At 35.8% G+C, this 24,781-nt stretch overlaps 1 protein-coding gene across 3 annotated transcripts in view; it reads left to right on the top strand.

Annotated features, from left to right (window-relative positions):
- The window catches only part of RMDN2 (regulator of microtubule dynamics 2), a 68,764-nt gene that overhangs the window by 5,462 nt on the left and 38,521 nt on the right, over positions 1-24,781 (top strand). For 2 of the 3 annotated variants that reach the window (XM_029232648.1, XM_029232649.1), the window contains exons 2-3: positions 1,146-1,613; positions 24,230-24,404. In XM_029232648.1, the coding sequence (XP_029088481.1) occupies positions 1,162-1,613; positions 24,230-24,404 (627 nt within the window). In that variant the 5' untranslated portion in view covers positions 1,146-1,161. Of the gene's footprint in view, positions 1-1,145; positions 1,614-14,812; positions 14,942-15,565; positions 16,271-24,229; positions 24,405-24,781 lie in introns of those variants that run through there. The other variant, XM_029232647.1, reaches the window with a different exon arrangement.

Raw genomic sequence — 24,781 nt, 5'->3', positions numbered from 1 at the left:
GTTTATCTGTTTATAAAATAGGGGAAATTGATGGGAAAACAATTTTGGAAACTTCACAGTCTGTATAAAAGCCTTATTATATTTTACTCTCATTACAAAAGTTTATCCTTGTATTTATATACTCATTGCCATTTTAAAGTCTCAGAAGGAAAGGGGGATTTATATTATTGTTTTCCTTTAGTGGCCTTCTTTAAGAACAGTGATAAGCAATAAAACTAGTGAAGAGTGGATGAAGTAAAGAAAGATTATGGTGCATTTTGTCAAAGTAGCTAAGTTTATATGCAACAAGTTTATGTTTATATGGAAGTTTATAAGTTTATATGGAAGCTTAGGCCTGTGTAGCCCAAAGCTTGGGTCTTTGATGCAAAATGGTGAAAGTTCAGAAGGAGAAAGGAGTCAAAGAAATTACTTTTTTATTACTTTAAAAATAAGTGAACACTTGAAAGAAAATAAAAACATTAAGACCTCAGACAGAAATAGAAATGTAAGAAGCAGAAGAATTCCAGGTCAGAAGAAAGGAGGTAAAGCCTGCACATACATTAGCATCTCTGCTTTCCATGTTGAATAAAAGAGATGAGGTGGTTACAAACATGCCACAACTCTTTGTATATTTTATATCTCAAAGCCCATTTTAAAATGTTTATCACTGTAAATTGGAGTACAAAGTGTTAACTAGATGCCAAGGAAGAGCTTTTTCTTGGACTTTCCTTAAAGATTAGATAAAACCCAGACATTAGCACACTAGTTAATTTTATACAAATAAAAGGTTCAGACACAGTTAAGCATAATTTGAATTCTTAAATAGTTTTTTCAGAAATTTATAATGATGCTTTTACGTCTATCATACCCTTTAAAAATATATGGTAAAGAGTAAATTTCAGATCAGAAGTAGAATACAAATTCTGAATTACAGTTGATACTTTACACTGGTTGTCAGTAATATCCATACAGTTAGTATTTCTATTCAGCCACATACATTATAGAGGCAATTACTCATAGTTTATTTTAGTTTGTGATTTATCAAGTGTTATTAAATTTTTTTGTGATGAGGTAGACTTGGTTTTTGTTGATTGAAAAAGCCCTAATATTTTTGTCTTGGGAAAGACAGAAACAATGTTCATTTACATTTATACTTTTAATTTTAGAAACAAAAACCAGGAAATGCCTCGTTCCACAAACAAAGAAATGATACTTGGCATCATGGTGGGAACTACTGGAATCAGCTTGCTGCTTCTGTGGTACCACAAGGTTCGTAAACCAAGGACAGCAATGGATTTACCTAAATTTCTTTCTCTGGGTAATTCACTTGATTTGATGCCTTTGCAAGATGAAATGCCTAATGGCCAAGGAACAACAGCGATCTTTCAAGGAAGGCAACTTCAGATATTGGAGAAGTTAAATGAATTACTGACAAATATGGAAGAACTCAAAGAGGAAATCAGAGTTCTTAAAGAAGCCATTCCAAAGCTGGAGGAATATATCCAAGGCGAACTTGGAGGGAAGATAACTGTTCACAAGATAAGTCCTCAGCACAGAGCTAGAAAAAGAAGGCTTGTCACAGTTCAAAGTTCAGCAACAAGTAATAGTTCAGAGGAAGCGGAAAGTGAAGGAGGGTAAGATTCTTTAAGATGTTTCCCATGTTGAATTGATTATTTATTGCATTATTGCTATTACTTAGGTACTTTCATTATACATTCCCAGTCATATATTCTGTTACTAAGAAGGCATAAAAAGGAGTGATTATTTTGTCTTATGTTACAATTAAAACCCTATTCCATAGAGGTCAGTATTTTAGTTTAGACCTCAATGACAAAAAGAATGTAACTTACTCTAGTGCTACGTGGCATCACATGAGTATTGAGGAAGACAGTGATTGTTTGCCAAAATGTGTAACCTGTTTTTATATGTGGCCACTGTGTGACGCCTTGCATAAGGACTGTCCAAAAAGTACTGTCTAATAAAACTTTCTGTGATGATGGAAATGGTCTAAATCTGTGCTGCCCAATATGGTAGCCAGTAGCCACATGTGGCTATTAAGCACTTGAAATGTAGCTAGTGAAACTGAGGAACTGAATTTTTAATCTCATTTCATTGTAACTAATTTAAAATTAGCCACATGGGACTAATGGCTACTGAATTGGGCAGTGCAGACCTAAAAAGATTTGAGAATGTACAAGTGACTCAGTTTCATCCTTGCATGGGTAATTCATTGAATTCTACAATCAAGAACATAAATAATGTTCTTTAGGGGAAAAACAAATGATTTATGAAAAAAGGAATTGTGCCTGACTAGTGTTTCTAAGGAGTAAAATAGGCAAGTAAATAAAGATGCACCAGTGAATGTAGCATAGCCTGAAATTCTTTAAGGCAGGGACCCTATGTTTGCGTCATCGTATTCCTAACACCTATTATTGTGCCTCCTACTGAGTAGATGCCAGTAACTATTTCTTGAATTAATGAGTCATCTGCTAAATAACTATAGAATCAGAAGAAGGAGAGGGGATCTGGAAAGAGGAAACAAAGTGTAGGGATTTAAGGGTGATGTAAATGGTTGATGTAAATGTAAGGGTGATGTAAATGGTTGATGAGGTCTTTGAGATCAATGCTAGGACTGGAATTACTTAGCATCTTTATATAGAACTGGAGAAATAACTTATGAAAAATCTTTCAGAGAGAGAAGAGCCACAAATGCTAGATCTAGATAACAAGGTCTTAAAAATTTGTGTTCCTGAACAACAGGAAAAGTTGTAGACTGGTTTTAAAATAGGCAATGAAATGGTTTTTGTTTGTTTGTTTTAATTTTTATTTATTTATTTTTGGCTGCGTTTGGTCTTCGTTGCTGGACGCAGGCTTTCTCTAGTTGTGGTGAGCGGGGGCTGCTCTTCGTTGCGGTGCGTGGGCTTCTTATTGCGGTGGCTTCTCTTGTGGAGCACGGGCTCTAGGTGCATGGGCTTCAGTAGTTGTGGCACGCGGGCTCAATAGTTGTGGCTTACAGACTCTAGAGCATAGGCTCAGTAGTCGTGGCGCATGGGCTTAGTTGCTCCATGGCATGTGGAATCTTCCTGGACCAGGGCTCGAACCCATGCCAACCCATGCATTGGCAGGCAGATTCTTAACCACTGCACCACCAGGGAAGTCCGGGCAATGAAATGTTTAAAAGGAATCTAAAATAGTTCTAAATAATTTAGAACTGTAACTCAGAAAAGACACTTGTTAATTATTATGGGTATAGCAGCTTAGGACTCTGATAATGATAAAAATCCAACCATAACATTGCGCATCATTGAGAGTTACTGAAGACAAACCGATGGTTATCTTACGTTATGTAGATCTGTGGTGTTTCCTCACCAGGAGTCCTCTGTGCAGTTTTGGCAATCACATCTTAGAAGGGACATAGTGGAACTAAAGACCAGCCAGAGAAGATCTGCTAGACTGAGGGAAGAGATGGCAGCCCTGATGAAGGAGCTTAGGCCAAAAGGATCAATGGCCCTTAATCTTAAAAGACCCTGGTTAAGCTGAGCACAGGCTTGCTCAAGAAATTCTAGTATTCTAGAAAGACAGGCAACCTTTGATAAGATTAGGATAAGTTTAGGACAAATGAAAAGAAGATAATTATGGGACTTAATTAATTTCAAGTAATGGTGTAGACATACATTTTTTTATGTGGGTTCAAGAGGGATTTGTGAAATCTATGAATAGTAGTCACATACCGCTAAAAACAACTAGACATATCAAAACTTTAAGGTTGATGTCAAGTAAGACATCCCCTTCTCTTGCTTGATCCTGGGTGCCTTTGTTAGCAAGAGTACGAGAGTAGATGTACTAGAGCCCTAATAATGGACTAGACAATAATGGACAATGAATGGCATTGAAAGCAGAGGGAGAGTTGAATGGAAAAAGAAGATGTGGTACATATATACAATGGAATATTGCTCAGCCATTAAAAAGAATGATACCATTTGCAGTAACATGGATGGACCTGGAGATTATCATACTAAGCAAAGTAAGTCAGAAAGAGAAAGACAAATACCATATGATATCGGTTACATGTGGAATCTAAAAAATAATGATATGAGTGAACTTATTTACAAAACAGAAACAGACTCACAGACTTAGAGAACAAATTTATGGTTACCGGGGGGAAGGGTGGGGGGAGGGATGTACATGGGACTGACATGTACACACTGCTATATTTAAAATAGGTAACCAACAAGGGCCTACTGTATAGCACAGGGAACTCTGCTCAATACTCTGTAATAGCCTAAATGGGAAAAGAATTTGAAAAAGAATAGATACATGTATATGTATAACTGAATCACTCTGCTGTACACCTGAAACTAACACAACATTGTTAATCAACTAGAATCCAGAATAAGATAAAAATTTAAAAATAAATAGAGGGAGAGAAACTGTTTCCCCCTTAGCTCTACTTTAGAAAAATAAACAAAAGCAAAGAAATGAAAACAATTTGTTTCTTTTTCTGTTTTGAAAGGAATAAGATACAGAAAGATCTAACACATCTTTCTAAATAAACACCTAGAAACAAACTTTTTAAATAAGTAAACATTTTTTTTTGAAAGTAAGGTTTTATAAAATATATTTGTTTCAATTTTAGATTGCATGTCCTCTTATAACCTGCTTGGGACAGAAACAACTTGTCATGGTGAGATACAGTCATAATCCCATTACCACATTTAAGATGGGTTGTAGCCTTGATACATAGTATCCTTGATAGCAGAATTAAAACAACAAATGACAATTACATGTTCCATATGTAAATTTTATGCTTTGCAAGAGGCACCTAGAGATTTTGACTTCTTTTAGTAAAATAGATGTCAATCACAATTGACTGATATTATTAGTTTTACACACGAAAAGAAAAACATCTAATTATATTCTTCGTTGTTGATTAAAACTTGAGTGGGTAGATCAGTAGAATGCATTTTCTGTAAACATTATTAGAATCTTCTGCATGCCTCTCTTTGTATCATCGTGGACTTATGGATTTATGCCTTATTTCGTCTCAGCTAATTTCATTTAATTAGTTGTGGAGGTGATGATGACTAAAGGCTCAAAATCTCATGACCCTGGCAGGCTCATCAGTGGGCCTGCCAGGGTTCTTTTCCCTTCTTAGAACTAGCGTGAACATCTTGGAAGGCATCTTTGCTTCTTGGTAATATTGTTTCGACTGATTTTGGTTTGGGCCCCTGCTCCAAGACTTGGAATCAGCTACCGTCCTGGCAGCATTGGTTCATTTCTGTGAGAAATAGTACTAGATACCAAAATCGGGAGTGTAGGGTAGTACTGTTTTTAGGCAGGATGATACCAGAGGCTGTTTTGGCCCCTTTAGGGACAGGATAAAGAAAAATCATTAAAAAAAAAAATATATATATATATATGTATATATATATATATATACATATATATATATATATATTTTTTTTTGGTGCGGTACGCGGGCCTCTCACTGTTGTGGCCTCTCCGGTTGCGTAGCACAGGCTCCGGACGCGCAGGCTCAGCGGCCATGGCTCACGGGCCCAGCCGCTCTGCGGCATGTGGGATCTTCCCGGACCGGGGCACGAACTCGTGTCTCCTGCATCGGCAGGCGGACTCTCAACCACTGCGCCACCAGGGAAGCCCTAAAATATTTTTTAAGTCATTAGTTCACATTGATGTTTTCAGTTTACATTTAAGTTTTTCCCTATTTCTGAAAACTTTTTGGTTCATTTTCTTTTTTAAGCTGCCCAATTTTCTTTCTTCTGTCAACCTTTTAGCTATATTGCTCTATCAAACCATGGGTTTAAAAGTGTTATTTATATCACAATGGTATATAAAGCTTCAGAAACCTCCCTTTCAGAAGTTAAATCTTATTCCAGTTTACGTTAAAGTATTACCCCATAATAAAATTCATTGTTCTTCCATTTCATGTGGGCTTTAAGAGAATACATGAGTTTGAAAATTAGATAATTCTGTTAGGTGAGCAAGGTTGTATAGCACCTTATGGGCCTTCTTGATTTTTTTCTTGACTTGGTATTTTCATTTTAGTATTAAGTTCACATGATAACCTTCAGATAGTATCAACAGACACATTGCTGATTATTTGAAAAGAAAATAAAAAGAAACCCCAGAAATCTACCCACAAAGAGCACCAGCACAATACAAGCCATAATACCTAGTACCTTAGATGATATTACTTTATAAATAATAGAAGATGGTCATGAAAGCAAGACCACAGACAGATGCAGGTTTTTGAGGTTTTATTTAAAACTTCTTAGACTTTAATTTTCATGAGCCAAAATATAGACTTTGCTTTTTGTTCATTTACATTTTTTATTTTTACCACTATCTACTTCCTCCAAGTCAGGTTTAGCGTTGAACTTCAATTTTTCAAGGCCTTGAGAGAAAGACAAATTCAGATATTCAGGGTATGGTGATTCTGTATCCCTTCATGTTGTAAAAGTAAAGATTTACAAAAAAATTTTTTTTGTTTCAGATTTTTTTTTAATGAAATGCTACACATACAATTGAGATCCTCTTGTACTCATTTCAGAGGTAGTCATTATCTTCAAGTTGGCGTGCAATCTTCCTTTGAAAGTTTTAATGCACTCTTACATACACTTGTTTACATACACAATGAATAAGTGGATTTTGGTTTTTAAATTTTACATAAATGGCATTGTAGGGTACATAACACTTTGTAATTTGCTTATGCATCAACTTTTTAAGGAAAATTTTCCATACTGATATATGTAAACTTATTTCACTTTTTTCAGTTGCTATGTTGCATTCCATTGTATGAATAATATGACTTAATTTAGTTCCCTCTTGGGGGTGGGGGTGGGTGGTGGTGATGGGATGAATTGGGAGATTGGGATTGACGTATATACACTAATATGTATAAAATAGATAACTAATAAGAACCTGCTGTATAAAAAATAAAATAAAATTCAAAAAAAAATTTAGTTCCCTATTGATGGATGTTTAGGTCACCATTTTTTTGCTTTTATAAACAATGCTTTATTGAACACCTTTCTTCATAATTCCTTATGTACATGTGGAATAATTTGAAAGTATATACTTAGAAGTGGAATTGCTGAGTTATAGACTAAATACACTGTTATTTTCTATTACTTAATCATCCTTCAGAGTATACCAATTTACAATCCTATAAGCAGTGTATGAGAATTCTTATTTTTCCATACAAATTCTTATATTATCAGACTTTTTAGTTTTAGCCAACCTGATGGTGATGATGTGGTAAGTAATCATTATTTCAGTTTACATTTCCCTGAGCATTAGTAAGATTGGGTAGCTTTTCATAGTTTATTTGCCATTTAGCTCTTTTCTTCTATGAATTTATTTTAAAAAAATAATAGTAAAGGAAGGGAAGCACTAACAGTTGAAGTCCCTTTTATTCATTTGATGAGAGTGTCTTCTCTGTGGTAGGTACTGTATAGGCTCTCGAAATACAGCAGGGCATAAGATAAAGGCTCACAAGTAAAACAGAGTTTTAACAAAATGTGACACAATGTTAAAGAGGGATACTCTCAGTCTATTTCAACCAGAGCCCCAAAGGCCAAGAACAAACAATAAGTGCGGGGTACTCTTGCATCCTAGAGCCAGATGCTAAACCCTCCTGTTTCAAGCTGGGGTGAGGGCAGGGTGGGGGGGGCCCTTGAGCATAGTTTTAGGCTGCAGAGAGGAAGCCAATATAGAGAGTGAGTAAAAATACCAGAGAGGAATTAAGTCAGAAATGAAGACAAAGGGGAAATGAAGGAAATAACCCATGAAACAAGGTGTGGCCTGACCCTGTTAGCAGCAGTACAGCTTAGGTATTGAGCTAACATTTTGAAGAAAGAGAACAGTATCACTTGTAGACTCCAGGGAAATTTTATTAACCTCACGATAGTATTTTGGTAAAAATGGGAACTGACAATGTAAAATCTCTAAAACTCCCACTCCAAGTAAGATAGTTCTAGCTTAGGAAAAAATGTTACATAGCTTAAGCCATATTCTACATTACATTATTACATTACATTACACTATTCCTGGTCAGTGCTTCTATTACCATAACACTTATATATATAATAACCAGTGGGTTATTAAGAAAGACAGGTAGAACAAGCTTGCAAAATCATTTCTAAAATAAATATTTATTGACCACTGACTATGAGCTACACTCTTGTAGGTGGTGCAGTGGCAACAAACAAGTCCCTGCACCTGTTGAACTTCCATTCTCTTGGCTTTTGCCTCCAATTTGGAGACATTTGTCTATAGAAGCCTCACCTGGTGATCTTGCTTCTTATGCTTTGTTCACAACTTGAAGCGCACTATGTTCATTCCTCCTACTAGTGAGTCCACAGGTGAATCTGGGTGCCCCTGATTCTTGGGACCAACGATAAAACTTAGATCTTTAAGTGTCCTCTCCAATGCCCAGGACCAATAGATACAATGCATTAAATATTACAATAATTCTATGTGTCATATAAGGGAAAGAAAAAGATCCCAGTTCTGTGCACAGATATTACAGAAGAAAATGAAAGTCAACTCCATCAAAAATTTGTTCCAGATCCTGTTCTAAATGTTTTATATTCGTTATCTCCTTTAATCCATACAATAACTCTCTAAGGAAGATGATACTATTATCCTCATTCTAGAGATAAGTCTGGGAAAGATTAGGTAATTCCTTGGTAAAAGGCAGAGTCTATACACCATGCTACACTGCCTCTTTTCTTCCTCATCCCCAGTTAAGAAAGTGCAAGGTGTCAGTGCTCTAAAAACATTATCCTAGGAGATAAGGGGAGGGGGGATAAGGCCAATATGTGTGTGAAGTGCCTGCAGAACTCAGACTTTACCTCCCAAGGTGCCTGGCTACCGAAGTACCATAACAGTCACCTCAGTTCCATTTGAGTGCCCTTGAAGGCCTAACCTAACCTAAGGAGGAGTGTGTGGGGTCAGACATACTGTACGTCACTGATTATCAGATGAACCTTTCACATTTTAACATCTCCTAAGTCAAGATGTATCTTACCACCAATTAATAGATCATATCACTGTGTCATAGTTTAATTGGCAACATTTTTTCCTTTCTTGCAGTTGATGGTGGTTTTGATTCTGTGAAATACGGGGTAGATACCTTTGTGGGTGTAAGGACCAGAAGCTGAAAGAGCTCCTGCCTTATCACCCTAGTTTTCTCAGGGAAGGACCATAGGTCATCTTCTAGAATGGAAGGGAAAGTATACTGAGGTATGTGAGGAAGGAGATTGAGATTCTTTTTTTTTTTTTTTTTTTGCGGTACGCGGGCATCTCACTGCTGTGGCCTCTCCCGCCGCAGAGCGCAGGCTCCGGATGCACAGGCTCAGCGGCCACGGCCCACGGGCCCAGCCGCTCCGCGGCATGTGGGATCTTCCCGGACCGGGGCACGAACCCACATCCCCTGCATCGGCAGGCGGACCCCCAACCACTGCGCCACCAGGGAAGCCCGAAGATAGAGATTCTTGACTCCCCTCTTCCCCATACCACCATCCTCTCCCATCCTCTGTCAATTTCCAAGTCTTAGGGCTTTGGCCTTCTTAAGAGCCTGCACTGATGTGTTCACTGTGATGTCTGCAGTGCTTAGCACAGTGCCTGACACATCACAGATGATCGTTACATATTTATATTAATAAATGAATGAACACATGACCAAAGAAAGTACTGAAGAGACATTGTGGGGAGTGGAAGGGGACATTAACTAGGAACATGGGTAAGGATTACCCTGCAGACTGTTGCTCCAACTGAGGTTCAAGACTGTGTACCAGTTTGCACTGTAGTGCGCATCTTTTCACTAGTTCTTGACCTTTCATATATAGAAGTGGAGGAGTCAGAGGGCTTAATTGATTCAAATTAGGAGATTTGCAGGGTGAGTGTGATAGAGAGGCAAAAGGCTAAGGATGTCGAGTGTATAGATAAGGAAATAAGTCTTCTAATGTTGCTGGAACACATCTGTGTTTATTTCTTGACCTAAAATGTGTATTTTTTTTGCTTCTATTGTTTTAAAAACTATTTCCTGTTTGTTATTAGATCAGTTCAAACCCTTGACTATGTACTGTTTCTTTACTAGACTGTATTTAGTAATTACTGTCTAGTGAGTTAATTTTATTAACCTTTCTTTCAAAAGAAACTAATAGTGGATAAGGAAATTACAGAAATAACCTATGAAATTATTTGGTGATCTTCAAGCCATATTTTTTTCTACCTTTCAAATCACATAGATAATCATGCTATCTGAGTAACTACAAACAGTGAATGTATGTGGTTAGAGTTTAATATTGTAATGAAAGAAAATAATTAACCTGGTGGTAATTTAGTGATGAACATTATTGTTATTTTGCATAATTAGGTATATTTGGTAAATATACAAATAACTATCATTCATATCATGTAATGGATTGAATAATCTACATTCACTACACTCAGATCAGCTAAACATGTAACTGTACTTTATAACTGAATTCAGAGTAGCTCACTATCGCTGATGTGGGAAAATCTGGCTGATGTGGGAAATTCTGAATGTGCCAATTCAAGTTAACTCTGTCAATTCTAGTTTAGAGCTAGTTATTTTGTGTTAAAGATTAAGTCACATTCAGGGTTTCCCCTTCTTCCTCCCTCTTACTTCTCCTCAAGTGTAAGCTAGGTCCCTAAAGGGTCTTAGCATCTAGGCACCAAGAAAGGAGGGACATTCAGTCCTGATAGCATTCACTGTCCTTGTCCTTATTGGACTCCAGCTCAGGTAGGAAGCTGCTGTGAGGTTCCTTTTAACTGTCACTTTAGGGTTTGTTTATTACCAAGATGATCTAGATCAGAGCTACTCAAAGTGTGGTCTGTGCGCCAGCAGCATCCATATCCCACCTAGTCTGGGAGCTTGATGGAAATTTGCATTCTCAAGACCAGCCCCAGACCTAGTGAATCCGAATCTCTGGGATTCTGCATTGTGCCCAGGAATCTGTATTTTTAAATGCTCTCCTGGTGACTCTGATGTACCCTAAAGTTTGAGAAGCTTTGTTCTAGAAGATTTTCTAACTTTCAGCTGAGATATCATGACAGGATTATAATTTTAATTACTAGCAATTATAGTTATAGATAAATAAGATGTCCCTGAGGCATAGTGAGGAATATAATGATGAGGTATTAGTCTTGATGGGAATAGAGCGGCTGAGGTAAAAAAGGAAGAGGTTTAGGTAACCATAGGACATGATGAATGCAGAAGGTACCTGGGAACATGGAATTGATAGAAAAAAGAGAATTGGGAAGGGATTGAAGGAGAAGCTTGTTTTAAATGCTTACTGTTATGACAGTTTACTAACTTCTGGGCTGTGTCTAATTAAGGTTCTCTTAAAAATAAGCAATGAGGGGGTGATTTTAGGATTAGAGATTTAGATAAGTACTCTATCCAGAAGAATATTACAAAACCTTTAGATATTACTCATGCTAGTATGCAATTTCTTTTCCTTTCAAACGTCTGTGCAGATCTGGATCTTCTTCCCCACCCCCCAGACATGCACACCTAAACACTTTTTTTTAATTGATAATTGTAGATTTATTCAGTGGGGTGAGGAGGGGAGTGATCTGACCTCATTCATTACCTCCTTTGGGCAGAAGTATTTGTCAGCATTGAGATATTGTCATAACTTCATCATTTCCTTTGGGGTAGCTCAGTGGGCAAGTGCTTCTTTTAGAGGCCTTTAGTGGGAATGTTAAACAACAAACTGGTCTACTTTTGGAAAGAGAAGTTTTTAATAGAAACTTTATAAGCATTATATAATCCATTGTTTCAGTTGCAAAAGATGTCCTTTTGGAAGAGGTACTCACAGACCTTAATGTGACTTAGGAACAATAGACAATAATCTCACAAGAAAGGGAAGCAAATAATAGATTGCTATAATGAGAGACAGTCCTCCTTGGGCTTCCTATTCACTTACACATCTTGCTAGGTATGCCAAGAATCAAGAATGTAAGGCCCTGACCACCCTTTTTTTCCCCTAATTTTTAAAAAAACCAAGCCTTTACTTTTTTAGAGCAGTTTTAAGTTCACAGCAAAATTGAGGGGTTGGTACAGAGATTTCCCATACAATCCCTACCCTCACACATGTATAGCCTCCCCCATTATCAACAGCTCCAGCCAGAGTGATACATGTGTTACAGCTGATGAACATACATTGGTACATACATCATAATCACCCAAAGTCCATTGTTTACATTATGGCTCACTCTCAGTGTTGTACATTCTGTGGGTTTGGACAAATGTATAATGACATGTATCCACTATTACAGTATAATACAGAGTATTTTCACTGCCCTAAAAATCCTCTGTGCTCTGCCTATTCATCCCTCTCTCCCCCCAAACCCCTGGCAACCTCTGATCTTTATACTGTCTCCACTGTTTTGCCTTTTCTAGAATGTCATACAGTTGGAATCATACAGTATGTAGCCTGTATTGGCTTCTTTTACTTAGTAATGTGCATTTAAGTTTCCTCCGTATCTCTTCATGGCTTAATAGCGCATTTCATTTTAGTGCTGAATAATATTCCATTGTCTGGATATGCCACAATTTATTTATCCATTCACCTACTGAAGGACATCTTGGTTGCTTCCAAGTTATGGCAATGATGAAGACAGCTGCTGTAACCATCCATGTACAGGTTTTTGAGTGGACATGAGTTTTCATCTCATTTAGGGAAATACCAGAGCACTTGATTGCTGGATTGTATGGTTAAGAGTATGTTTAGTTATGTAAAAAGCCTACAAACTGTCTTCCAAAGTGGCTGTACCATTTTGCATTCCCAAAAGCAATGAACGAGAGTTCCTGTTGCTCCACATCCTCCCCAGTGTTTGGTGTTGTCGGTATTCTGGATTTTGACCATTCTAATAGGTGTGTAGTGGTATCTCGTTGTTTTAGTTTACATTTCTCTAATGACATATGATGTGAAGGATCTTTTCATATGCTTATTTTCCATCTGCATATCTTCTTTGGTGAGGTATCTGTTAAGGTCTTTGGCTCATTTTTAAATGAGATTGTTCATTTTCTTATGGTTGAGTTTTAAGAGTTCTTTCTATATTTTGGATAACCGTCCTTTTTCAGATGTGTATTTTGCAAATACTTTCAGTCTGTAGCTTCTCATTTTCTTGACATTATCTTTCACAGAGCAGAAGCTTATCAATTATTTCTTTCATGGATCATGCCTTTGGTATTGTATTTAAAAAGTCATTGCCATACCCAAATTTATCTAGATTTTCTCCTATGTTATCTTCTAGGAGCTTCATAGTTTTACATTTTATATTTAGGTCTGTGACCCAATTTGAGTTAATTTTTGTGAAGGGGGTAAGGTCTGTGTAACCACTCTTTATCCAGGCCATTTCTCTGGTTTGTGGTGAGAAGCCTTGAGGAATGAGGTAATGTCCCCTTCTGGACCAACAGCAGATTTGGTTACTGCTTGCTATAAAAGCAGGGGATTCCCTAAGCTCAGTGTTGCTTTCTTTGAAATGCAGCTCACTGCGAATGTAAGAGTGTCTGGGCCCTATGCATTGCCCTTGTGGGTCCTGAGGTCAAGGAGAACCAACATAAATAAGCTGGTGATCACATTGCTTAATTTGCTGTGAGTAATAAAGTCCTCGGTCTCTTACACAAAAATCGTGTGTCTTCTGCCAGCAACCATGAAACAGGAACAGATTAATTCATTAGCTTGTATGTTGGGTAAAATCAAATTACAAACTGACGATTGTATGGTGAGAATTAGAGAGCTTTTAGCCTCAGAAGGGGGATTTGTTCAAGGGTTTCCCAAAGAAGGTTGTTAGAAAGGGAACAAAAACAGGGGGTTGTAGTAGGGTGTATAGGATATTGAGAAGTTAAAATATATATATTTGAGGGTATGTTTTATGTCATAGGTGGCTATACACATATACCTCTTATATAGACAGTTCTCCAAGTTGTTTTGGAAAAGGAGAAGGCAATATTCCTTTTCTAATAGCTCTGTTAATCTTGTCTTAAAATGGGTTTAAGTTGTTTCAAGGGGTTATAAACAGTGGCACAGCCGATCTCCATAATCTGTGCAAGTGACCCATGTAATCAGATGGCATGCTTTACTGCCAAGGTAAATTTAGCTTGTTTCACTTGAGGGGCAGTGACATTTGCTATTTAGGCTTTCTTTTCTTTTTTTTTTGTTGTTTTCTTTTTAATATATCTTCAGACCAAAGTCTGTAACAGTAACTTTTCCATATTACGAGAGGGTGTAAAACCCTGGGGTAAAAAGTGTTTAAGTGAGGGCTTCCCTGGTGGCGCAGTGGTTGAGAGTCCGCCTGCCGATGCAGGGGACACGGGTTCGTGCCCCGATCCGGGAGGATCCCACATGCTGTGGAGCCGCTGGGCCCGTGAGCCATGGCCGTTGAGCCTGCGCGTCCATAGCCTGTGCTCCACAATGGAAGAGGCCACAACAGTGAGAGGCCCATGTACCGCAAAAAAAAAAAAAAAAAAGTGTTCAGGTGAAAGAAGAATGAGTTAGTAGGCTAGGGGTGTGGAGGGCAGCGAGTTAGAGAGTTCCAAGTAAAGGATTGTAAGAGATCGTATATGTTACTGCTTCCATCCTGCTGTTTCCTTGTCCCTTGATTTGTTGGCTGTCTCCTTGAACATAATGAAGTTAGAATACACATTCCACAGTCACATGAATTGCAGCTTTTCAGAGAGATGAGCCACAGAACAATTTTATTCTAAACTGATGTCATTAGATTCTAGAATCTGCTATCATCATATTCTGTGTTATTGCCATGTTAGTTCTACATGCAGCTTAAGCATTCAGCTTCTAACCTGTTCCACCTACACAGGGCATTTTACAGTTTAAAGATGATGGCTTAGAAAGGAAGGGAGAGATTTACTTTGGATTAAATTCAGTATGGGACAATGCTTAAGGTAAGCCTTTAAAAATAAAAAAACACTTCTCCTTATGTTTCATGTGCTAAAGAACATTGAAATACTCATAAACCAAGCTTTAATGTTTCCTTTAGTTTCCCACAATAACTGAATATCTGGAATATCTGGATATTTATCTGGAATATTCTCTCCAGAGAGGTTCTACTTTATCCATGGTTAATATTTTAAAATGTGTTAGTCAGCAGGGTATAAATTTATAGTACTTATTAACCCCTTTAAATATAGTAGTTTAATAGTCTCAAACAGATATTATAACTTAATTATTTTCAAAACAGGGAAGTTCTACCTTTACCTTCAGGGAATCCTTTTGTTTCGGTGCCCCCTCATATGTTTTCCCTTACTTTTCTTTGTGCCTGCTTCCCTGAGTCTTTCAATTTATCTTCCCAAGGTTTAATATAGTGGGCAGGTACTGTGTAGGTAGTTAGAAATAATCTTTTAGACTTAGGCATTCTTTTGGATACATCTATGTGGCTACCAACTTCAGCTGTCTTAATTTCTTACATTGTTTCCATATTGATAAGGTGGCCATTCTTCAGGAGGCTTGGCAGGTTTCCACCTGTACTCCCTATTTTTTTTCCTCATTTGACACTTTTCTCACTCTAGCTGCTGCAAAGAGGACCAGAGCTTCCAACCGAAATGTCCTGCAGATCAAGTTTCTTCAGACCCCCTGCACCCTGGAGCCTCTTCTATTATTCAACCACCAGAATCTCTTGATTTTAAAACAGCTCATCCTCCTTTCATGCATAGAGCCAGTTCACTTAGAGGAAGTAAAATTGCCTCTTCTTCATCAAATACATCTTCTTACTCATCTTTCTTTGGAAGAAGACATTCTTTATTTGCTAAATTTCAGAAAAGCAGTGCTTCCCTTCATTCTGGACAAAGTAGAGCTAACTTTGATTCTGAAGCAAAAAGAAGCTTCAGTGATTTAAAATCGCCCTCAGAACATTTTCGCTTTAGATCCAGAAGTCTTTTCTCTGCCCCAAAACTAAATATAATTTCCTGTTATGAGAGTGCTAGTAATTTTTTTGATCCTCAATCAAGAAGTCAATGCATATTTAATCCAAATGAAATTGAAATCATTTCTAAAAACTTGAGTATTACTGATGCTGGAAAATATATAAGCTCTTATTCTCCTGAATATAACACTAAATATTTTATGAATTCTGAAACAAATGCTAATTCCTCAGCCTGTCGGAACACTGTCGCTAACATCTATCAAAGCACAGCGACCATGCTTACTCTTCCAACTACTACTTCCTATTCCTCTCAACAACGTGGAGTTGCCAGTGATATTCAAGAAAGAGAGCAGTTAAGGAACAATTCCTTTCATCCTGTTTTTCAAAGTCGCAGTAGAAATAATTCTCCAGCTATGTTGCAACATCATCCCTCTCAAAGTGTAACTTTCCCTGTTCTCTGTAATGTTGGATTTACTTCGTTTTATAAAAATGCTACCCCACCTCAAAATGGAGTTACCTCAGATCCCTTTGAAGATGAAAACAATGCTATCTCGTCTAAAGATGAAGACAAATCTTCACCTAATGAAATTCCTAAAATAAGGTCACCTCAGACTTTACCCTCCCTTAGAAGGGCAGCTTAGATCAGAAGCTTTCCCACCAGGCATACTATATAGTCTGTAGAAATCACTGCTCAGTTTTCATAGAGGTCTCCTCCCTTACTAAACTTCACTGCATATTCTGAAAAAGGGCTCTACATTGCAGTCTAAATTTAACTTTAATTTCTGTATTTTTTGAAAGATAGTTTATTAACATTATTGGAGTATGGAAATCAAAGATTATTCATCTGTTTCAGGCTTTTAACAGATTTACTGCTTATAGATTGACTAGTCCCAAATTTCTGAGTGACTGTTGTAATACTTTTGTGGTCTGAAAATAACATCAAGCTTTAGGTCTTCTAAATGTATTACAGTCTTTGAGGGTTTAACATCTTCTTTTATTCTACTCTAATCATTAAGATAGTATTCCTCTATAATCTATAGAGCTATATTCATCAGTTCACAAATTCCCATTTATATCAGCCTTGCTAGCTATAGCTCATGCCAGACATCCCACTGATAGACAATGTTTTTACTAGTACAAGGATCAAGTCATAAGTAAAAACATATTGTAGTGGAAATAGGCAGAATATGTTGAAACCAGATATTTTAATTAGTTTTAATACACGTTAGTTTATGTATATGTCTTAGAATTCAGAAAACTCTGAAATCAGAGTTTGTCTTTTTATTTGTAAAAGTGAAAATTTTCAGATTTTTTCCCGAAATTTTTATAAAATTTTTATTTTAAAAAGTGTCTCCAAAATTTTATTTTTGATGTGAAAATTTAAATTTTTTCCATTATATTAAGCAAAGTTTATAAATATATTTATCACAATAACAAATAGAAAATGCATATAAGCAATTAAAAATACTTAGAATATAATTGATTTTTGTAGAGGAAAGAAATTTGTATTATTTTCAATTATTTGTCATAATAAAATGCCCGCTAAATTTATATCATTGTACTAAGATATTTTTACTTTTGTGTTTTCCTCCTCCTTTTAGCATGTATCATAATTTTTTTTCTATTTTAATTTTTTAGTTGTGGTGAAATACACATAAAATTTATCATCTTAACCATTTTTAAGTTCACTGGCATTAAGTATATTCATATTGTTGTACAACCATCATGATCATCTATCTTTAGAATTTTTTTCATGTTGTAAAGGTGAAATTCTACACCCATTAAGCAATAACTCCCCAATCTTCTCTTCCCCTAGCCTTTGACAACTGCTATTCTACTTTCTGTCTCTGTAAATTTGATTCCTCTAGGTACCCTATATAAGTGGAATTATATAGTATTTGTCTTTTTGGGACTGGCTTATTTCACTTAGCATAGTGTTCTCAAGGTTCATCCATATTGTAGCATGTGTTAGAATTTCCTTCTTTTTTAAGGCCGAATAGTATTCCATTGTATGTATATACCACATTTTGCTTAGTCATTCATCTGTTGATGGACACTTTGGTTGCTTCTACCTTTTGGCTATTGTGAATAATGCTGCTATGAACATGAGTGTATAAATATCTCTTCCAGACCCTGCTTTCAATTCTTTTGGTTATATACCCAGAATTATATGTTAATTCTATTTTTAATTGTTTGAGGAACTGCCATGCTTTTTTCCATAGTAACTGCACCATTTTATATTTCTCTAAGAATGCACAAGGATTCCAATTTCTTCACATCCTTGCCAACACTTTTTTTTTGGTTTTTTGATAATAACCATCTTAATGAGTGTGAGGTGGTATCTCATTGTGGTTTTCGATATGCATTTTCTCCCATTGTGTGGGTTACCTTTCATTGTTGATTGTGTCCTTCGATGCACAGAAGTTTTTAATTTTGATGTTCAGTTTATTTTTTATTTTGTTGCCTGTGCTTTTGGTGTCATATCCAAGAAATCATTGCCAAATACAATGCCATGAAGCTTTTCCTCTATGTCTTCTCCTAAGAGTTTTATAGTTTTAGATTTTACACTTAGGTCTTTGATCCATTTTGAGTTAATTTTTGTATATAGTATAAGGTAGGGATCCAACATCATTCTTTTACATGTGAATATCCAGTTTTCCCAGCACCATTTCTTTAAGAGACTGTTCTTTCCCATTGATTGCTCTTAGCACCCATGTCAAAAGTCATTTGACCGGGTATGTGAGTGTTTACTTCTGCACTCGCTATTCTATTTCTTTCATGTATATGTCTGACTTTATGCCATTACACACCATTTTGATTACTGTAACTTTGTAATAAGTTTTAAGATCAGGAAGTGTAAGACCTCTAACTTTGTTTTTTCAAGATGTTTGGTGGAATTCACCAGTGAAGTCATGTGACCCTAGGCTTTTCCTTGCTGGGAGGTTTTTGATAACTGACTCAGTCTCTTTGCTGGTTATAGATCTGTTCAGATTTTCTATTTCTCCCTGATGCAGTATTGGTATGTTGTATGTTTCTAGGAATTTGTCCATTTCAACTAGATTATCCAGTTGTTGGCATACTATCCTTCACTGTAGTCTCTTATAATTCTTTTTATTTTTGTAAAATTGGTAGTGATATACCCTGTTTCATTTCTGATTTTAATTATTTGATTCTCCTCTCCTCTTTTCTTAGTCAAGCTAGCTTAAGGTTTGTCAATTTTGTTAATCTTTGAAGAACCAGCTCTTGGTTTCATTGATTTTATGTTTTTTTACCCTCTATTATGTTTATTTCTGATCTAATCTTTATTATTTCTTTCCTGCTAGCTTTGGGTTTAGTTTGCTCTTTTTCTAGTTCCTTAAGGTGTAAATTTAGGTTGTTGATCTGAGACCTTTCTTTTTAATGTAAGCATTTTACAGCTATAAGTTTCCCCCTTAGCACTGCTTTCACTACACCTTATACACTTTGATATGTTGTGTTTTCATTTTCTTTTGACACAAGATAACTTGCTAATTTCCCTTGTGATTTCTTCTTTGACCCATTGGTTGTTTAATAGTGTGTTGTTTAATTTCCACACATTTGTGGATTTTCCAGTTTTCCTTCTACTGTTGATTTTTAGTTTCATCTCATTACAATCAGAAAAGATACTTTGTATGATTTTAATCTTTTAAAATTTATTAAGACTTGTTTTTCTTTTAATATTGTGCTAACAGGACCTGCAGTTCCGTGCTAAGTAGAAGCAGCAATATTGGACATCCTTTTCTATTTCTGATTTTAAGGAGAATGCTTATAATGTTTCATCATTACATATGAACTGTATCGTAGTTTTTGGTTTATATTCTATTATAAGAAGTTCTATTCCTTGTTTATACATTTGGTATTTCTTTTGTGCTGAAATGGTGTTGAATTTACTGAAAAAAATTTTTTTGGTAACCGCTAAAATGATCATACAGTTTTTCTCTTTTTATCTGTTATGCTAGAGAAATTTTCTAATGTTAACTGTGCTTGTAATTAGTGAGATAAACTCAATTTGGTTACAATGTATTCTCTCATGTGTGTTGAAGTTTTTTGGTTGATATTTTGGAGGATTTTTGCATCTATGTTTATATGTGAAATTGGCCTATAATTTTCATTTCCTATTATACTATACTTGTTTGGTTTTGGTATTAGTTTTACTAGCTTCATAAAATGAGGTGAGAAATGTTTCCTCTTTTTCAATTCCTTAGAAGAATTTGAGTAATTCTTTGCATATATTGATAGAACTCACTATGTAGCTATCTGTGTCCCCCCCCTTCTGTCTATCTCTCTCTCTTTCTGATTTAATTTATTTAATGGCTATAGGAGTATTCAATTTTTTTCTTATAAAAATAACATCTTTTTTGAGATATTAATCATATACCATAAAATCACCCTTCTAAATTGTACAATGTAGTGGGTCTTAGTTTAAATAATATTGTCTGATATTAAACCAGTTACTCTCTTTTAGTTATTATTTTCTTACTATATCTCAGGTGCATAGAATTGGACTAAAAATTGTCTTTAGCTCATGCAAACACTGATTACTGGTGCATGCATGTGCCACTTTTACTCATTTATTTAGTTTGTTATTATAAATAATGTAATAAGCATCTATGAACCCATTTGGCTCCCTGCCTCCCCTCACCTGAGGGTAACTATCATCCTGAGTCTATACTCTATATTGTTCATTCCTCGCTGTCCTTTTTATATAATTTTATTGCATATGTGTATATTCCTTAAAAATAACATTGAATTTTGATTGTTTTATGAAAAGGGGATCATGTTGGATATAATTTTAAGAGCTTATTTTTCCACTTAATGTAAGTTTGTTAAGAGTCTTCCCTATTTTGCACATCACTGTATTTCTTTCATTTTGACTGTTGGGTAATATTCATCCACTCTCTTGACTGGGCATTTCAGTTGTTTCCTGGGGTTTGCTATTGTGAAAGTACTGTTGTCTATATTCTTACACCTACCTCCTTTTTTACATGTGCCAGAGACTTGGTTACTGAGTCCTCAGATATGTGAAAGTTCAATATTAATAGATGATGCCAAAGCGCTTTCCCAGCTGGTTTCACCAGTTTACATTCACATCAGATCCGTGGATTGACTTCCTCTCCAACATATAGTATTGTCAGATTTTTAAATTTTGTAAATGAAACAGGTCTCAATAATATCTCTCTGTGGTCCTGATTTGTATTTCTCTGATCGCTAGTGAATGTTGAACATCTTTTCTTATGTTTATTGGCTATATGTATTTTTTTCATTTGGGAAAACCTCTTTTGAGCTTATTTCTGTTGCATTTATTGTGTTTTTTTCATTGAATTTTAGAAAATATTTATGTATTCTTGATATTAATGTTCTCCAGTTGTACGTGTTACAAAATATCTATTCCTGGTTTTTAATTTGTGTTTTTGCATTTTTGAAAATATCTTTTGATTAGCAACAGTTTTTCATTTTAATATAGTCAAATTGGTTAATCATTCATAATTAATAATCATTAATAATCATTTATAGCTAATGCTTTTGTATTTTGGTTAAGAAAATTTCTTGCCCCAAAGACTAAAAGTTATTCACCTATATTTTCCATTTAGAGTTTACAAAATTATTTTTAACACTTAATTCCTTATACCATCCTTATACCTTAGAGTTACTTTTAATATTATAAGACAGAGATTCAATTTCAACTTTTTCCGTAGAGATAACCATTTTTTTCCAGCTCAGTCTGTTAACTTCTCACTAATCTGACATGTCACATCTGTCATAATACCACACTTTCATTTGCGTGTGAGGCTGTTTCTTGGCTCTCTTCTGTTCTGTCAGTCACTCATCTATCCTTGTACCAATAGCACACTGTCTTTAATTATTATAGCTGCATGATAGGTCCTAATATTTGGTGAGGTAAGTCTTCTCTCCCTGCTCTCTTTCTTAACAGTGCTTTGACTATTCTCGGCTCTTTACCTTTTCATGTAACTTTTAGAATCATCTTATTAAATTTTATGAAATTTCTGGTGAGGTTTATAAAATTGGAATTACACTGAATTAATCTGGAGAGAATTTACTTATTTATAATATCAGTTGTTTCTAGCCATGAACATGATATATTTTTCCATGAATTTAGGTTCTTTTATAAACATCTTTTAATATATCTTTTATGATATTCTCCATAGAATTTTTACATATGTTTTATTAGATTTATTCCTGGGTGTCTGATATTCTCTGAGATCATTGTAAGTAAAGTATTTTATATAATTTTGTTTTTTAGGCTTTTTGCTGCTAATATATTAAAAATGAAACTCACTTTCATATTTTAATCTTATATGCAGCCGACCTGGTAAACTCTATTAGTCTCATAATTTGTAGGGTTTTTTTAATATGTTCTATGTAAATAATCGTATCATCTGCAATAATATGAAGGTTATGTTTGAACAAGGGTGTGAAACAGGTGAGGAAGTAAATTATGTGGATATCCAGTGGAGAACATAGCAGGCAGAAGGACAGCAAATACAGATGTTAAAGCAGGAACATGGCTGATGTGTTCAAGGAATGTCAAGGAAGCCAGAGTTCCTGGAGTGCTGAGCAAGCAGGAGAGTGGTAGGAGATGAGGTCAGAGGTATTGGACTAGATTATGCAGGGTCTTGTAGACAACTCTAAGGACTTAGGTTTTTACCCTGATTTGGTCATCCACTGGAAGGTTTTGAGCAAAGGGTGACATGATCTGAGTCAGCTTTTTAAAGGACCATTCTGGCTCCTATGTTGAGAATAAACTACAATGGTCAAAGACTAAAGCAGGGAGACATGATAGGAGGCCATTGCAATAATCCAGGTAACGTGATGGTGGTCTAGACCAGGGGAGTAGTGGGTAAAGGTGGTGAGAGGTGGCTGGGTTCTGGATATATTTTGAAGATAGAACTAACAGGAATTTCTGAAGGTTGCTTAGGAGAGACAAAGAAGTCAAGGATGATTCTAAATTTTTTGGTTTGAGCAATTAGAAGAATGAAGTTGCCACTGATAATGTTGTTGAAGAAGTTGAGCATCATTTCACATAGTGTCTTCTTTGTAAGGACTTTGAAGGAAATTTGAGTCTTATTATTGGAAAAAAGTGCATTTCTCTCAAGAACTTGCTTCATTTCTATCTTTGTTAGTATCTGTTGGGAACTGTGACTGCTTTAGCTGCTGGAAGATGTAGAACCACATTTGTGTTGTGCCTTTGTAGCAAGGGTATAGATATCTAAAGCATATGTACTTTTTTATTGACCTCATTCACATTTGGCCTTGTTTTTATCTTTTCCTGCCACTTCTGATTTGTTCTCTTATATGTTATATATCCTTATATACCTCCTTAAAATCTTTTTAGAACAGAACCGTGTGTAAATAAATGAAAACAAATTGTTTGCATTGTATGCTACCAAAAAGGAAATGTGGGAGGCAGCGTGAATTTTTAAAGACTAAGAGTTAGAACATCGTCTTGAACTACAAATTAACATGTGTGTGTGTGCATATGTATATATAAAAATACATACATATGTGTGCATAGATGTATATTATATATATATTTAATATATATATCTGAGTGCCGGCTGAGTTCCTACAACTCTGTATCATTCATTCAGCAATATTCAGTGCGTGTCCACTATGTGTCAGGTGCTGTTCTAGGCACTTGATGACATCAATTAATAAAACAAAGAATCCTATTGTCAGGGAGCATGCGTTCTAGTGGGGGAGATACTGACAAAAATAGCACATGTAGTAGGTTAGTAAAGTATATTAGAAGATGGTATGTACTACAGAAAAAAACATCAAGCATGATAAGGGAGACTGGAGGTGAAGGAAATATACAGGGAGGTTGGAGCGTGGTGGTCGCAGCATTAAACTGAGTGGTCTGGATGGGTCACATTGAGAAGATGACACTGACAGAGACTTGAAGGAGATGAGGGTGTGAGTTATGTCCCCTTCTGAAGGAAGAGCCATTCCATCAGCAGGAGCAGCAAGAAAAGGTCTTGAGGTAGGAGTGTCCCTGGCTTGTTTAAGGAACAGCTGGGCAGCCAGCATACAATTGACTGAGTGAGAAGCGTGGTGGGAAACAAGGTCAGAGAGATGACTGAGCTGGGAGAGACAAATCTCATCTAGCCTCATAGACTGTTATTCGGACTTAAGCTTTTTCTGAGTGAAAAGGGGCACCGTTACAGGGTTTCAAGCCTAAGAGTGAAATGATTTGACTTACATTTTAAAAGGATCACTCTATCCATTATAGTATAACTTTACAGAGAGTTGATGATTATTTCTGCAATTTTAGGTATATTACAGCTAATACTGATACCGAAGAACAGAGTTTTCCACTCCCTAAGGCATTTAACACTCATGTAGAGGAATTAAATTTAGATGCCCTTATTCAGACGGCTGATAATTTACGTATGAATGAGTCCAGAAAAATGGAGAGTTTTGAACTACTTTGTGACCACAAAGAAAAGGTAAGAAATATGTGATAATAACATGCTTGTATAGTTTTAATTTTTTATTTAATCTACTGACCCATTCATGTTATGACCATAACAATTGTGTCATAGTTTACACAAGCTAAATGATTGATGTACATTTTTTATAATATCACTACAATTTTTTAAAAGTAAATATAAGAGTTTATGAGGCTCTAAGGTCATAAAAATGAAAACCAGAGATATGATTATACAAACTGACATCGATTTTATTAATCTGATATATTTCGTAAATATTTGGTAACAGATAAAGAATAAAACATACTGCTTCTCTGGAGGGAGGAAAAGCTACATTTTAAGCTCGCTATCTTACAATTACTAATATAACAGCCATTAGTATTTCACTGCGTCCT

Source organism: Monodon monoceros, unplaced genomic scaffold (genome assembly GCF_005190385.1).
Source record: "Monodon monoceros isolate NGI ecotype Baffin Bay Population unplaced genomic scaffold, NGI_Narwhal_1 Super_Scaffold_19, whole genome shotgun sequence".
Classification (NCBI taxonomy): domain Eukaryota; kingdom Metazoa; phylum Chordata; class Mammalia; order Artiodactyla; family Monodontidae; genus Monodon; species Monodon monoceros.
The sequence above is the reverse complement of the archived record's forward strand: the minus strand, read 5'-3'. Positions and strand labels throughout refer to the sequence as shown.